The following is a 17081-nucleotide window of genomic DNA, read 5'->3' as shown; positions in this document are numbered from 1 at the left end:
TTTGTTTTCCTCTTAAGGCCTTGGCTGTTATTCAAATTAAATAATCTGAGATGTTTGTGACAGCAAAATGTCTCTCAAAGACCTCTATCAACCTCAAAGTCGATCATGGCTTTCACTTTTGCAACTGATTAAATGTCAAAATGTTCAAAACCACTAATTTTTTTAATTTTAACTTTTATTTATATGTTTTTAAGAAATAATCTTCACTTGAAAACCAGTCAAATGTAAAAGGACAAAATACAACCCCAGTTTTTTTTAAAAAAAGTAGTGGCACTGTGTAAAATGTAAATAATAAACAAATGTAAAAATGAGCAAATCTCATAAACCCATTTTATTCACAATAGAACGGAGAAAACAAATCGAGTCGAATCAAATCAAAATGTACCAACTCAATAAAAATGTTGGCTTATTTTCAATTTCATTGCAGGAACAAGTCTCAAAAAACTTTGGACAAGGCCATGTTTACATCCGTGTAGTATCCCTTCTTCAGTTAACAACACTTCGTAAATGTCTGGTAACTGAGGAGACCAGTTGTTGTTTTCCAGTTTTTCCTCAGTCATTTTAAATGAGCTTTGGCAAGGAAAAGACGACGGGATTTCTGGATCATATTTACATACGGTTTCTTCTTTACTTGATTTTTGCTGATTAGTTGCCGCTTCTTTTTAGTACCACTTACTTTTCCAGCCTTTTGTCGCTCCTGTCCAAACTTTTTTGAGACACAAATGCTGCCATTTAACACAAAATAAGCTAATATTTGTCATGAAATTGTAGAATGCCTCAGTTTCAACATCTGATATGGTTTCATTTATTGTGAATAAAATGCGGTTTATTAGAAACACAATGCAAAATATTGCATTCTGATTTTATTTATGTGGCAGAAAATGGAACTGAGAAAAAAAGTAAAGGAAATGTACAGTAAAATTTTTTGTAAATGTACTTTTCACTACTATGTTGTATAAAATTCAGCAAGAGACACAATGTTCATATGCTTATGTTTAATCATTTGCATTTTATTAACACGTAAAAAAAGGTTTAACTTAAACTGTTTACAAGATACACTGCTACAACTTTCAAAACATTCATATCCATTCGTATACTCACAAAGAAAACAATCAAACCAAAAATTGTATTATAGGCACAAATGTACAGAAATGTTATGGAACCAGTAGCTCTGACACTGCTACACATTCTCTGAATATTTAACTTGAATCGTCTTCACCTGCTGAAACATGTTTTTAACATGAATCAGCACTGTGATCTCATTGCATCTAACCAGTCCATTTTCTCCTGGTGAGTTGGCGCCTGGATGAAGTAATGTGTGTCTGTCTGAGTTATAATTTTAAACAAGTTGCCTTGAACGTTGCCTTTAACACCTGCATGGGAAGAGAAAATAAGGTTGGTGAAGTGCATCTGCATGGAAATATCAAACCTGATTTGGATGGAGAGACTGGCAAATAAAACAGACAAAAGCTTAAAATGCTTTTTTATTTCGCTGAGCTTTTTGATCTTAAATAATATAAAAGATAAGATAAATTTTATTAGGAGAACAGGTCTGTAATTGGATTACACAGAAACTTAGCATTGATACACAGGAGGAGTAGGAGCATGTTAGCACACTCACCTTTTTAGTCTTCATCTCAAAAAATGACAAAAACTTAAACAGTCTTATTTAAACTGCATTTCTGATAGTTGTTGGTCCTATTTTGTAATTGTTTGACAAAATGAAACTAGATATTAGAGGGTAACTCACCTGAGGGAACGCCGTTATCCTCTAAAGATGACACAAGGCACCCTCGCAGTGAGAAACCACCAACAGGGCTGATGTCATCCTGCCAAATGACATAAGACAGGAAGTAGATCAGACTGAGTCACTCATGTAGAAGAATTATTGCTAATTATGAGTAGTTACATAGTTTCCAACACATGAAAACACAACAGTTTGGGCAGTTCGGTTTCTCTTATCAAACATATTAGAATTTTATGTCTTTCATTGTTTAGCTGATTTTAATTTTCTAACAGGTATTTTTCTCATTAGCATTGACTTTGCACTCACCTTGGTTGGATCATAATAGTGAAGGAAAGCAGGTTCTGATCGCAAAACAAACAGTCTCACTTTCCAGTTCTTTCTTCTGTGTCCCTGCGTTTAAAGATGAATAAAGTTTGACTAATTCATTCAAACACAGTGCAAACAAATGACCACCTTTAAGTCAAAGTACATGCACATGGTGCAATGCTAATTTTTGAGCTGCTACGACAGTGTTAATAATATTAGTGAATGGTTGATATATTTAGTTTCTTCAGCCTACTCTGTGCCCTCTTTCTTAGGAATTATTAAAAGGTCCAGTCACCCAGCGGTGTTTTCACAACCTGACAACTCAAAGTTCATAAATATTATTATTTATAGCATCTTAACACATCTTCAATACAGTAGTTTTACCTGTTTAAGCAGATATCCTCTTTTTATCACCTTCCCACTTAGCTCCACTGCAGACAACGATGTCTCTGCTTTCACACTGCCTCTCTTCTTTAAGCTGTCAGACTGTAATAAATCACAAAATATATTCTAAACCAAGAAAACGCCAAGTTTTCATTTACTCTCTCAGATCAATGTGATTAATTAATTAACACTAAAAAGCCACACTCAGTGTTTAGAGCCTGCTAGTTTGCCATTATCCAGTGCTACATACAAAGCTGTACAGAGCAGTGGAGTCATCCATGAATTGCGCGCTGAGGCCGGCAGTGCGAAGTGCCTCCACACTCTTCTGACCAACAGTTCGCAGGAAACCCTCCTCCAACAGGGCCGAGGCCAGCGTCACAGCCTCCACACGGGTAAGAACCAGCTGCATGAACACCAGCCAGTCCACCACTGCTGAACCTGTGGGAGGATCACACATGATAGCACATCCATAGTATAAGATCAAAAGAGCTTTGCAATTAGTATGAGGCTGAAAAACATTGCAGAAGGTCAAAGGTGTGCCTTGTTTCAAATGCTCACCTGAGAAGCAGTTACTATAAGTGCTGCCCTGCTCCACATGGTTGCTCAGCTTGATGCCACTGTGCACGTCATACATTGAGTCCAACACCTTGCTTTTTGAAAGAAGACAAAACAAGATTGAGACATTTGGAACAAAATATACTAAATAAATTCAATCAGGAGACAGTGAAAACTTGTTTTTTACCTCAAGCTAATGTTGTTCAACTGGGATTCAGCCGGGTCTGGCTTGTCTGTCTTGGACTTGCCATTAGTTGTTTGCAGATTGTTGACTGCAGCATTGATATCAGCTGCCCACTCATCTCTCGCCTCCCTGGAACAAGCCTCCAAATAGTGATCCACCCCATGCTTTGTCTGGAGCTTCATCACCAACTATTACAACAACAAAAAGAGACAGATGTTTGCTTTAATTGGTGCCAAAAAAGAAACGAAAACAAACTGTTCTCAGCAGAGGATGGAAATCAAGTCCAGGCAAAAAAGAAACCTGGGGCAATAAATTATCTCTCTGAGTAGGGTATAAGCCTCACCTGGAGAAACACACCTTCAAAGTGGCTTCTAGCTATAAGGAAATGAACAAAGGACTGACTAGAAAATTAAAGAAACAGTACTGGGAACTATGATTTAAAAAGTACAATATTATATGAATGAACATTAAACTCTTTGTTGCATATTAGTCCTCTATCTGCACTTAAAGCAGACTTACATTTACTAGTTAACTCCTATGTTTTTAATAATTCTTATGGCAATTTTATTATTACGTTAAAGTTTGGAACTTTATTTGATCAATCCACACACATATTATGTCAGAGAACATATTTTTTCAATCTTTAAATGAAATGTTCCCTTAAAATCAATTTTTATTTTATCTATTTTGTAATCTTTTGAATTTTTTGCAACTCTCTCATTTTATTTGCAGAACGCAGTTTACAGTAACCTACCGGCCGATTTTCATACTCCAGGAAAGGACATGTAATCACACAGTCCTTCAGCAGGATTTTCCCTCGCTGGCATGAGTCCCTTTTACTTCCTTCATATTTGTAATACAACAACTTGTCTGGGGTCAGCACAAACCAGCGTGCCTTCCAGTTTTGTACAACATGACCCTGTGAAGAGATCCAAAGTTGGAGTTAAAGTTATTAATCATGTCTTATGTGCCAGAGAGCAACTCAATGAAATCTGTCTTACCCTTTTCACCAGAAATCCTTCTCGAAGAATATTGACTTGCTTGTCTGTATCCATGCTCTTCAGTGGGATCTCAACAACTGAGCTTGCCTGTACATGTAAGCTCAGGCTTTTAATGCAGACGGTAAATGTGTCACCCGGTCTACACCCACATTCACACCCACACACTGAGCTTGCTAAACAGTGTGAATAATCATATATTCTGCAATTTCTACGCATTACCACATGAGGGTACTCTGACTCACTTAGAAACTGAGAGACAATGTTTTCTAATGGTATCCACAGATTTAGTTTTCCATCAGTTATAGTATGTGAAAAATTCAGATTTAAGACATGTGACTGTAGGGAACATCCTCCTAACAGACCAGAAAATTTTATCCTATTATGATTTTAAAAACACCAGCTGGTGGTCCACCACAGCCCTTAGGAGCAGCTGTGCCCGATAGGAATAGAGTTTCATTCAAGTCTCCTACAGATGTTTATTACTGCACAGAGCACATCTGCCCAGTTAATGAGACTCCAAGAAACAAGCATTTTACTCAGACCCCTGCTTTCACAACCATCTGTGGCACTGTCTGCTTCATTTTCCTTTCCTGATTCCTGGTTGTAACAAAACTGATAACCTTTGTGGCGCTTTGGAATACATACATTAAAATGATAATATAGTTTGTGTTTATTTATTTAGACTTAGATGTATTATGGCTGTTGTAGTTCTCTAATGAATCAAAATGCTATATATACACACAATATAATAGGCATGAAATTCCAGAAAATTACTTTTCAAAAATGATTTATTTAATATTGTATTAATAAGTGAACAAAGGGCCCTTTTCACATTAAACTGGTGAAGATGTTTTAGGAAAGATTTAAGCTAAATATAGACCTGGGGTTTTTTTCATTGTGACTACTCAAGCTTGTTCTACACAAGTGGGGACTTTATGAACAGAAAATTTGGTTTTGAATTGTATTTGTTGTAATTTTGCATTTTGTATTAGATGCATTGATGTGCAATATTAAACATTTAGTTGAACTTCTGATCATTCTTTGAAAATGTTTTGTTATATTTTACTATTGAACTCAAGCAGTATGAAACCTGTAAAATGCAAATATTTATAACACTTACAGTATTTTAAAGGAATCAAAAGTTAAATAATCGCCATCCATTCACACCAATGGCCAATTTAGAATGGCCAATTAACCTGACCCCATGCCTTTGGACTGAGGGAGGAAGCCAGGGTACCTGGAGAGAAGATGCAAACTCCACACAGAAAGACCCTGGCGCAGTGGAATTGAGCTCAAACTTCTTCTTGCGAGCCAACAGTGCTAACTACCATGCCACCATGTCACCACATAAACTAAAAGGACTAATAGAAAACTGCCCTAGATCTCTTGTGGCTTGGATAAAGCTTTTTGTAACCCTTTCAGCTGCTCACTTTAGGGTTCATCATCATCTGCCTTCATCTTTTCCTATCCCTGCCATTCACCTCTGTCACGTTGACTCTCTGCATCTCGTCCTTCACCCCAATGAATCTTCTCTGTGCTTTTCCTTCTGCCTGGCAGCAACATAGTCAACATCTTTGTCCCATGTATTCACTACCCACTAACCATCTCAGCGTTGACTCGCTAACTTTGTTACCAAAATGCTCAACCTGAGCTGTCCCACTGATGATCTCGTGTCTAACCTTGTCCATTTCGTTTGTCCAATTTTCACATCTTCAACGCTACCTCCCTTCTTTTTGTCAGTGCAGCCATCTCCACCCACTCTGTCACGCTTTAACTATGTTCTGTACCTCTCTTATGCACTGTCTGTTGCTTTTGAAAGTTAGATCCGAGGTTTTAAGTCAACTTTCACTACCTTGTATCTTCCTAATATTTATTACAACGTTTTTGTAAAACTAATAAAAAACACCCAACGTAAATTACGTAATCTACTGTCTTTCTTGCTTAAATTGGTCAATAGAAGAAAACTTCAGATACCAGAAATCATGATCCTTGCCTACAGATTTTGCACATTCGTATCACATCCATAGTGCGTGTCCAGGGCTTTTATTATGAAAGGTAGGGGCAGGAAACATGTTCTCTTATCGACGGACCGTCATGTTTCCGGTATAGATGCAGGCTCTAGCCTCCAGATGTGTTGTTGACGCTGTGTGATGGCTCCAGGTGAGTCTTTTAAAGATGTTGAAATAGCTGACTACTAATTACCTAGTTGGTGCGTGTGTTGTTAATAAAAATCACAGCATACGCTTCGTAATAATTACGTCGGGCAGCATTGACCGGTTGTGCTATGCTAATATATAATCAGCTACACGAAATTGGCTGCAAAGGGAGGCGACTTTAGCAGAGATGCAGCTCGGAGAAGCACAACTTTGGTTGAAGCATAATTATTTTATTGTGAAAAAGATCAGGTTTCTACCTAGAACAAATTGAAAAAAACAACAAGGACGAATCCAAAGTTTAAGATAAGTGTGCATAGCATTTGGAATGACTTTCATATTTATCATAATGCTGATGAGTATTTTCAAATTTGGCTCTAACCCCAAAAACTCTAGTGCAGAAAGTGTTGCAGGGTTTTATATACAAAACTTGAAATTTCCCTCCAGTATAATTCTTGGAATTCACCATGAATCATTAATGGCTCTGCCACATTGCAGTAAGAATGGACAATGATGATTGCATTATTATTATTATTATTATTATTATTATTATTATTATTATTATTAAATTACATTCATGGTGGTCGACCAATTTCGATTGGAAAGTGTTTGGCTTATTGTCTCAGACTTTTTGCAATTCCTCCCAGAGAGATTAATGAAGGTCTGCCCATGAATTGCCATCTAATCTGTAACCACAGAAACATTAGAAACATGTTGCAATCAGTTTGAGTCACTCTACAGTGAAGAGTACGACTCTGTGTGTGGAGGAATTTTATGAATTTCTGTGTCAGATCTATGATATCTAGCTTTACTCTGAATACAGATAGTTATCGTTAATTTCTGTGTATATAGACTGCTACAGATTTGCAATTTATGCTTATTTATCACAGCTAATTTTCATATTTTCACAAACAGACTGACCTCATTCGATAGTAAACTGAGTCCATCAAACTGTCTTTTTTATCAGGGCTGCAGTTATTGATTGTTTGAGTGATCAAGCAGATTATTGCATCAAATAAATGTGACATATTTAAATCAAAACAAGAAAACATTTTCTTAATTGCAAAAGTAAATAACTTATAATATCAGTTATAGTTATGTCAGTATATCAGAAATTTTAAAAACGTAAGACATACATACAGCCTAAATTAACTAATAAATTAAAGTAGTTTTTACTCTGTCTTGTTGGAAGGCTTTCTTATATTATTAGGGGGGGGAAACTTATAATATATGTTTTTCTGTTTAGATGTGCTAATAAATGAGCCTGTATGTGTCTGTAAACCTTTAAAGGGTCATGTAGTGGCTGCAGTAAAGAAAAGTGAGCATATTAACTTTCTCAGAACTGAGGTTTTCCCTGTGCAACGTTCTGATGGTGTACATGTTAATAATTAATATTAATAATAACTTAGAGTCCAGCATCACAGCCCCAGGTCAGTAGCTCACAGTTTTACTGCAGCAGAGATGTCCTATTTTGAAATAAAAATATGCTTTAATCAATATAATTTATTGATATTTTATTTTTATATTTTATATGTTCATATCATATTATATTATATTTTGTTGGGCTGTCTTGGTTGACACGCCTCTACAATGTTGCGGTGCTATGGTCCTCAGCTGGAAAAAGGGTGGAGTGCCCACTCCGGGTCAGGGATGAGTTCTTGCCCCAAGTGGAAGCGTGACTGGAGAAGGGTGCGGGAGAACAACAGACGGATTGGTGCTGCGGCTGCAGTGATTCGGATGCTGTACTGGTCTGTTGTGGTGAAGAGAGAGTTGAGCGTGAAAGCGAAGCTCTCAATTTACCGGTTGATCTACGTCCCTACCCTCACCTATGGTCATGAGCTGCGGGTAGTGACCGAAAGAACGAGATCGCGGATAAAAGCGGCAGAAAAGGGCTTCCTCTGAAGGGTGGCTGGCCTCTCCCTTAGAGATAGGGTGATAAGTTCGGCCATTCGGGAGGGGCTCAGAGTCGCCAGTTTGGCATGTGACAAGGGAACGCCTTGGTGTTCCCCCGGATGAGCTGGAGGAGGTGACTGGGAAGAGGGAGGTCTGGGCTTCTCTGCGTGGGCTGCTGTCCCCGTTACCCAGCCCCAGATAAGCGGAAGAAGATGGATGGATATTTTATATTAATCTTAATCTGCAAAATAATGTTATGAAAGCCTTAAAATAAATATGTTAGCAGAACGTGATGCCCCCACTTTAAACTCACCCCTGCTTGCTTCAGGTGTCACTGCGATAGAAAGTTAAATAAATCCTCTTTTTAAAAACACAACAATTTGCAAACTTTTTATTTACACTTCTGCAGCATTACTGTTGATTTCTGTCATGTAAAACAAACAGCAGCTGTTGTAGTTTGTTGAACAGGTGGTTTAAATTAAGGTTGCAAATTACAGCATCAAGTCCACCTGAGCTCAGAGTCTCGTTAAAGGCTCCTCTCTTTGCACTGCACCACATCGTTGTAGACGGTCTCTGGCTCCACGTTAAACTATGACAGGTTACTACTGCTATTGTGTTATACACACACACACACACACCTCGGTTTCTATAGCAGGTTGATATTTAGTTGTAAATGTGGGTGAAATACTTACATGGTGACAGCTGTGCGATGCAGAGTCGTAGATTTAAAAAAAAAGCATCGAAGCAAAGAATTTGCATTGAGGATTTTTTTGCAGTTTTTGAATGAGTCGAATGGTTACAGACTCGCATTTCATCGGCACTTTGCACCAAAGTCTCTGTGAACACAGCACCTGATTGTGAGTGGTCGTGGACCTGAAGCAACCATTTCAAAGACAACAAGATCACAAGTTCACTGCACACGCCACAATAATTTTGGTGTCTCCAACCTCTGCTTTCCCTAATCTGACTGTAGTGTAACCAAGCTACAGTCAGTGTTCATGAAAGTTTAACTGTGTCCACTAGAATGTTTATTAACTTCTTTAGCTCAGAACAGTATCTTCAACAGAAATCTGCATTGTTTGCTGTTAGTTCAGGTTACTTTTTGATCATTTAGCAAGAAGAAGAAGAGTGCATATATCGCTGAGTAAATTAAACATCAGGTACATCATAACATTTTATTTCATATTGGCTAGGGGTGAATTTTTATTTCTAGAGATCAATTCCAGCTGTATTTGTGCACTTTTCTTTAGTTGAGATGAAAATACAATTTTTTGAAATTAAATTGTTTAGCGATTTTGAACTAACAGGGCTCTAGACTAACTTTTTGCCATGGGCGTACCGGTACGCCTAACTTTAAAAAGTTAGGCGTACCGGCACAAAAGTTAGGCGCACACAAATTTTATAATAATTTATATAATATAATGTGTTTCAAAGCATTCAAAGATTGATGACACCGTGTCAGAGCACTGGCTATGAATTTCAGAAGGATCAGGCCTTAACTTAACAGAAAAGTTAGCAATAGTTCTTTTCCTATTACAGCTACATCCACTTTTGTCGTGCCTAGGCTGCTCACTAGGGCTGGGTATCATCACTGATTTCTATAATCCATTCGATTCCGGTTTTCAAAGTCCCGATTCGATTCAACTTAGCCTCAGACAGTCAGAAATATTATAATTCTGATCATTTATCAGTACTGACTTCATCAGAATTGTGAACATCACAGCAGATGTTTACGTCTTTGTGTGGAATCCGTGTACCTGCTCTCATTTGCTGTTTGGTTGTTGTTGAAATGGTTTTGTGAGCTTTAACCCTTTAAGACCTATCATAGAACCAAGTCCGCCAGAGCTTATATTATATTTTTACATGCTGTGGAGCCATTTTTGGGAGCATTTCAAGTTGCTATACATCAATACAACCATTATAGCCCAAACTTTAATAATATGTCTGCATTAGGTGCATAGTAATTACATAAATTGCAAAAAAGTGCAATAAACTACAAAAAAATTGAAAATCGTTTTTGTTTTTTTAACATATATTTCTAGTTAGAGAAATTTAAGAGGCTCATCCCTCAAAACTGTAAATACAAAAAAGTTGCACAAACTAGTTTCCCACCACAGGAAATTTCTTTTGAGTGTCTTCATAGTTTTATTTTTGAAATACACCAATTTTTATATACTGCAGGAAAAACGAAAATAAATATTATAGTGCAAATTTGCAAAATAACAGTATATGCATCAAAATAAACTATTTCCAGCAGTGCAATATGAGTCCTAAGCATCCCAGAAACGACACAGAAAGGCATAAAGTCAAACATAACTTTTTAAAACACAAGTATAGGCTCATAAGGCCCCGATCGTAAAAAAAACTACATTTCCGCAAAATGACGTCACTTCCGGTTTTGGGCAGGTCATGTGATAGTTCGCGCTGATGGACATAGGAAGTGTTACAAACAGCTGATCGGATCGGCGAAGCGTGTTTCTGGAATATCATGTTTTTGTTGCTGCAAGTGATTTTTATGCAGTTTTTGCAAAGCTTTATGTGGAAGGAAACTGTGACCTAGGACAAGCTGATGGCATAAGATGTAAGTACAACTCCTCCGGTTTCATATGCAAAAAAAATTATTGCGCTAGCTTACGTGGTTGCAGTGCTACCGGGATTTAAAAATGGAGTGTGCCCGCTCCGATCGGCTGTAAAGGGTTAATCTTAGAATCTGACGTTTCTGGCAAAACACAGTTATATTTAAAAGTCGATTCAGGATTTAATGAATTGATATCGCTTTATTCAAGCTACTCACCTCCCACTTCCACCTACACTTTCAACTGGACCACGGCCAATCAGAGAGGTCCCGCCCCTTACTAGCTCTGATTGGTTTAGTCCACGATAGGGGCAAAATGTGTGTCTGTTGTTGACCACAGGGAAGGTTGCAGTTTGTTTTTTTTGTTTTTTTTTGCTACCCGAACATTTGGTCGCACAGGTGCAACCAAATATTTTTTTTTAGTCGCACCACTGAAAAATTTGGTCGCATTTGCGACCAAATTGGTCGCACTCTAGAGCCCTGACTAAGGAAATATATAAAAGGCAGCCAGTACGGCCCAAATATTTTCTACTGTGGGTGAGAGTGTAGGCCAAAGGGAGCTAGATGGCATCAAATGAAAGGCAACAACTATGTTGTGTTCATTCTTAGGCTACCAAACAGCAAGTTAATTTTTAGCAATAATACTACTAATATTTTAGTTTGAATATTAGGGTAATCATATTATTAAGAAAGCTTCTGGCACCTCACAGAATTAACTGTAACACTTAATTTCCTCCTTCAGTCCAACACTAAATCCACCTTAATCCACCATGTAAGTGAGCAGGATTACTATTGCATAAAAACTCCATCAGTAGAGTAAAATTAACCTGTGTCACAACATTTATAAGGCCTGTGCTAATCTTATAATTCACTGGTGGAAAACCTTAAGTGGTCAAGTTGCCTTCAAATCATAGTTACTTAGGAAACATTGTTACGTTATTGGTGGATTTCATTTTGGCATTTTAATAGTTTTTGCTTTATTGGTTTCTACAAGCAGTTTTATTTAATTTGATCAAATTAAACAGTACTGTGTGTTTGCAGTAGTCATTGAACTCCATAACATAAGGTAATAATACCAGCATGATTACAAAGTTGCCATTGTTCATTATGAGTGTGTGTGTGTTTCAGTGTTTCCTGCAGATGTCCAGCAGCTGTTGGTGATAAAAGAAGAGATTCCCTATGAATGCAGCCCTAATCTGGACCATCATGACTCAGAGCTTCTTCACATAAAGGAGGAACAGGAGGAACTCTGGAAAAGTCAAGAGGGAGAACAGCTCAGTGGGCTGGAGGACAATATCTCTGGGTTCCCATTCACTGCTGTTCATGTGAAGAGTGAAGATGATGATGAGAAACCTCAGTTCTCAACGCTTCATCAAAGCCAAACTGAAAACAGCAGAGAGCCTCCAGCTAGCAGCTCAGCTGAACAGATAAAAACAGAAATCAATGAAGAAGACAGTGGACCACCAGAATCAGAACCACATGCAAACTGTCATTTACAATCTAATACTGATGGAGAGACTTCAGAGTCTTCTAAGACGGAAGTCAGTGAGGACGATGATTGGCAGGAACCTTTGTCAGATTTTGGACCAGAAACTGATGACAACGACAGCGGGTTAAACAACAGCAGAGGGTCAAGTGTAAATAAGGATGTGGGATTTAAGATTGCAAAACAGTCTTTAGGTTGCTCTGAGTGTGGTAAACAGTTTGTCTGCAAGCAGTCTCTTCGGAAGCATGTGACATGTCACTCAGAAAAAAGGTCTTCCAACAGTTTGGTTAATGAGAAACATTGTAGAGTGGATCAAAACTGTGATTCTCATATGACCGTCCACACAGGAGAGAAATCAGTTAGCTGTGACGATTGTGGTAAAAGATTTAATCAAATGAGAGATCTTAAAATACACACACGGGTCCACACAGGAGAAAGACCATTTGATTGCAGTGAGTGTGGCAAAAGATTTAGATATCAAGGAAGTTTGTATGTACACATGAGACTCCATGGTGGAGAGAAACCATTTTCTTGTAATAAATGCGGTAAAAGGTTTAACCTCAAGACAAATCTTAACAGACACTTAAGATCCCACACTGAAGAGAAACCGTTTAGCTGTCACATTTGTGGACAAAGATTTAACTATAAAAGAAATCTTAACATGCACATAAGAGTGCACACAGGAGAGAAACCTTTTAGTTGTGACGATTGTGGACAAAAATTTAACCAAAACAGAGATCTTAGGAGACACATGAGAGTTCACACAGAAGAGAAACCGTATGTCTGTGGCGATTGTGGTAAAAAATTTAGTTATCAGTGTAATCTGAAGAGACACATGGCACTTCACAAAGGAGAGAAACATTTTACTTGTGGGGTTTGTGGTAACAGCTTTAACAGAGAGGGGAATTTAAAGATACACATGAGAGTCCACACAGGAGAGAAACCATTTGGCTGTGACACTTGTGGTAAAAGGTTTAACCAAAAGATACATCTTGAGACGCACATCAGAGTTCACACAGGTGAGAAACCTTTTGACTGTGAGTTTTGTGGCAAAAGATTTAGACACCAGTGTAATCTAAAGATACACATGAAAGGTCACACAGAATAGTTTAGTAATAGATACAAATTGAATTTCAGCTGTTCCTTTATTCGCTAGGGGTTGCCACAGTTTTTACACATACCCTTGCTTACGCAGTTGTTCCACATTTTATTCATGTTACAGTTTTACTTCAAAATGTATTACATTTATTTTTCACCTCAAAATTCTACAAACAATAATTTAAAATCAAAAAGCAAAATATAAAATGTACAAAAATACTCACACCCTGTGCCGTGACAATCAAAAGGAAGCTCAGGCAGCTGAGAGATTATGGCAAAAAGGCTTTAGTCAGGGAGGTGACCAAGACCCCAATGGTCACTCTGAGAGAGCTCTAGTATCATTCTGTAGAGAGAGAAGAACCTTCCAGAAGGACAACCATTTCTGCAGTACTCCACCAATCAGGCCTTTATGATATAGTGACCAGTCAGAAGCCACTCCTTAGTAAAAAGCAAGTGACTGTCCACCTGGAATTTGTCAAAAGGGACCTGAAGAACTCTCAGACCATGAGAAACAAAATTCTCCGGTCTGATGGAACAAAGATTGAACTCTTTAGCCTGAAGGTCATGTGTGGAGGAAACCAGCCACCAATCATCAACTGGCCCATACCATCCCTACATTAAAGCTGCTAGTGGGGGCAACATCATGATGTGGGGATGTTTTCAGCGGCAGGAACTGAAACTAGTCACGGTCAAGGGAAATATGAATGCAGCAGTGTTTAGAGATACCTTGAAATGAGGTGAAGATTGATCTTCCAACTGGACAGCAATCCAAAAAGACTTGAGGCTCTAATTGTTGCCAGAAGTGCTTCAAGGTATTGAAGAAAAAAATGTACATAAGTATTCACAGCCTATGTTTTTCATTTTTTATTTGCAAGAATTTTGAGCAAACATTTTTCACCTTGTCATTATGCGGCAGTGTTTGTCGAGTTAAGAGGTGAAAATGAATTTGTAACATAACAACAAGGAGCAAGAAAACCACTGAATGCTTTTCAGGTGCTCTGTGTGTCTCTTCCCAGGATCAAATCTGAAAACCACTACACTATGGAGACATTCATAAATTATATAGAGTAATATATATATGAAGCCATTTGGTTCTGTAGCATATTTTGAGAAACTCCTTCAACATTTTTAACCTTATGTTTTTATGAGTGTGTGACACCAGATTATTAAAGCAACTTCAGATGATAAAGTTCTCTCCAATCTGTATAGGATTGAGGGTCTAGAGGGTATCAATACTTTTTGTAACAGCCTTTTATCTTAATGGAATGATTTCAAGTATCTTTCAGTCATAATTTGTAGGTATTTTGTTGTTTGTAGCGCATAAATAACTCATATGTTGTTCATATGTATATACAGCATGTCACTATTTTGTACATTTATGAGACATTTTGCTTGAATTGGGTTGTATTCATTTTACATGAAGTAAAGTTAAATGCTGATAATAAAAGGAGAGATGTGGTAGTAGGTGAAGTGTCAATAATGAGATCAGTGGCGATGTTACACTGAACAGTAAATAATGTGTTAGTTTCAAACCACAGTGTTGCCATTTTAATGTGTCCTGTGTAATATTTAGAGTATTTTTTTTTACTGAATTTGAAATGTGTATTTTTAAAGTTAATATTTGTATATTATGTTTTGAGAGTCAACCTGGAAATTGCACACCAGCAAACTGCATGTGCATCACCTGGGAGACCTGGTCTTCTCTGATTGGTTATCATGTCCATAGCCATCTGAAAAAAAACTCACTGTTTAAGATTAAGACAGAGGCAAATGAGGTGACGAGTGTAAAAAATAGTCAGTGCTCCAAATCCATTAAAATATTTATATTTCACTGTGAGATGTTGATACTTACAGATATTACTCACCAGATTTTGGAGTGAAATAATGCGCTCTTTACCTCACTACACTTACCCGACAGCTGGGATATTAGGAAAAAGTTATGGCACATTACTATTACTCATTTATTTCTCATACCTAACACCTGTTAATATTATTCGTATGAGGTATGAATGATTAAATAATATTTATTAATTATTCATATGGTAGAGTTATATGAATACATATGGTGTATGTTCTTTTTGTTTGCGTCAGCAATCTTTCTTTAGTGTTCTGTGGGTGTGCATTTGCACATGTGTTTTGTTAAATCTTTGATTAAAATGACAACATGTCTTTAATACATGTTGAGGAAATCTGCTCATTATAATTTCTCAGTTTAAATCATTTTAGGTGGGAAGTCATTAAATATAACTTAATATTTATTACAGTTTTCATAATAGAATTTTTTTCTTCATTTTTTTAACAAAACATAAATAAATGGCTCTGTTGTACCTCATGCTGGATGATGTTCACAACGTAAAAAAAATCTGTAGTTTTTTCACAGGAATATTTGTTATTATTTTTTAATCCCAGAAATATCTGTAAATTGCTTTAACAAACTTCTTCTTCATGAGAGTGTTGCTTTGGTAAACAATCAGTCTGGTACTCTATTACTTCTGCTTAAGTACAAACATGAAACTGCAGAGACAAAGCTTCAATCCTTTTGGTCTAGCCTGTATCTTCAGATAATGGATAATATATCCAGATTGTTTAAAATACAGATAATTTAATCCGGTTGTTCAGTTTGACGTCACTAGCCGTGTCTGGGTCTAAACTCCGCTGCAGGTCCATATATCAAACGATCACTGTGGCATTACTGAGAGTTGAAAAACTGTCTAAAGTCTTCATCTTTAATAAAATGATCAGCGTTCTGCTCTACCAGGTGTAACAATTGAGTTTAACATCCAGGCATCCATGAAAACGGAATTTATGACATTTAACGGAGTTAGAAGTTAGCAGGAAGTTATCAAATCAAATCACAAATCACTTTTTATTGTCACATCACATGTGCAGGCACACTGGCACAGCACATGCGAGTGAAATTCTTGTGTGCGAGCCCCACAAGCAACAGAGATGTGCAAACACAACAACACAAACGAGCAAAATACAAGAATGGCCAACCTGAAACTAATAAATATATGTACAATATATAATAGTGTATGCATTTCTGGATGTGTATACTAAATATTTTCCTACGTGTGTGTGTGTGTGTGTGTATACACATTTTTACAAATTAAATAGTAAAAAAATAAAATAAAATAATAATAATAATAATAATAAAATATATAAAATATACAGAGTTGAATATGTGCAAAACAAGTGGCATTTATATACAGTGTGGAGTGCAGTTAGCTCGCTAGCTTCTATCTAAATACAATATAGCATGTCCTGACTGCGGGGTTTTGGAAACAAATTAAAACGTACATCTCTGTTATCACTTCCAACATAAATGAAGACAGAAAACGAAACAGTAGTGACGTTTGTAGGGTTACTGAAGTTTGGCTAGCTGGTATATAATGATGTGCTACGTGACCACTAGCGACACAGCTATGTTAGCATAATATGAACAAACTAACTTTTTTTCCACTCGATAAAAGTTAACGTGAGTGTTGTCGGTGGTCAGGAACAAATGTAATCGCATGGCAGGATGCTGTAAAAGGACAAAACTTCAGCCAGGAGAACAACTGAAATAATCCATCCACAATACGAGGTTAGTCATTCATATACTGCTGTATGGGCTGGGCTGTAGTTACATCCTAAGGTTTTAAAAACTGAGCTTAAATAAATGATTAGCGGTAATAAAAGCCGAGGGAGGTCAACAGT

At 37.2% G+C, this 17081-nt stretch overlaps 2 protein-coding genes across 2 annotated transcripts; one reads left to right on the top strand and one right to left on the bottom strand.

Annotated features, from left to right (window-relative positions):
• Positions 1–882: 882 nt before the first annotated feature.
• Positions 883–4287, bottom strand: plek2 (pleckstrin 2). The gene is made up of 9 exons (XM_086275952.1): positions 4178–4287; positions 3931–4095; positions 3180–3364; positions 2996–3087; positions 2688–2875; positions 2438–2539; positions 2054–2137; positions 1751–1829; positions 883–1373 (listed from the first exon to the last, which is right to left on the bottom strand). Exons 1-9 carry the CDS (start codon positions 4229–4231, stop codon positions 1246–1248), a joined length of 1077 nt encoding a protein of 358 aa, XP_086132078.1. The 5' UTR covers positions 4232–4287; the 3' UTR covers positions 883–1245.
• Positions 4288–6259: 1972 nt separating this feature from the next.
• Positions 6260–15964, top strand: LOC147306836 (uncharacterized). Its single transcript, XM_086275948.1, has 2 exons — positions 6260–6337; positions 11927–15964. The coding sequence occupies exons 1-2, from the start codon at positions 6328–6330 to the stop codon at positions 13390–13392; spliced, it is 1476 nt and encodes a 491-aa protein (XP_086132074.1). The 5' UTR covers positions 6260–6327; the 3' UTR covers positions 13393–15964.
• The last annotated feature ends 1117 nt before the right edge of the window (positions 15965–17081 follow it).

This window comes from Aulonocara sp. 'chitande type north' Nkhata Bay, linkage group LG19, assembly GCF_057382095.1.
Source record: "Aulonocara sp. 'chitande type north' Nkhata Bay isolate Kocher_YH1m ecotype deep benthic linkage group LG19, A_spYH_male_GT1.1, whole genome shotgun sequence".
NCBI lineage: Eukaryota > Metazoa > Chordata > Actinopteri > Cichliformes > Cichlidae > Aulonocara > Aulonocara sp. 'chitande type north' Nkhata Bay.
This window is presented reverse-complemented; position numbering and strand designations above follow the sequence as displayed.

Excerpts from the sequence above, each read along its gene's own strand:
- plek2 (XM_086275952.1), bottom strand. The coding sequence starts at position 4,231 with ATGGATACAGACAAGCAAGTCAATATTCTTCGAGAAGGATTTCTGGTG. Across the intron at positions 2,540-2,687 it reads CCACTGCTCTGTACAGCTTT|TCTGACAGCTTAAAGAAGAG; the intron begins GTATGTAGCACT and ends GATTTATTACAG. Across the intron at positions 1,374-1,750 it reads GGATAACGGCGTTCCCTCAG|GTGTTAAAGGCAACGTTCAA; the intron begins GTGAGTTACCCT and ends CTTCCCATGCAG.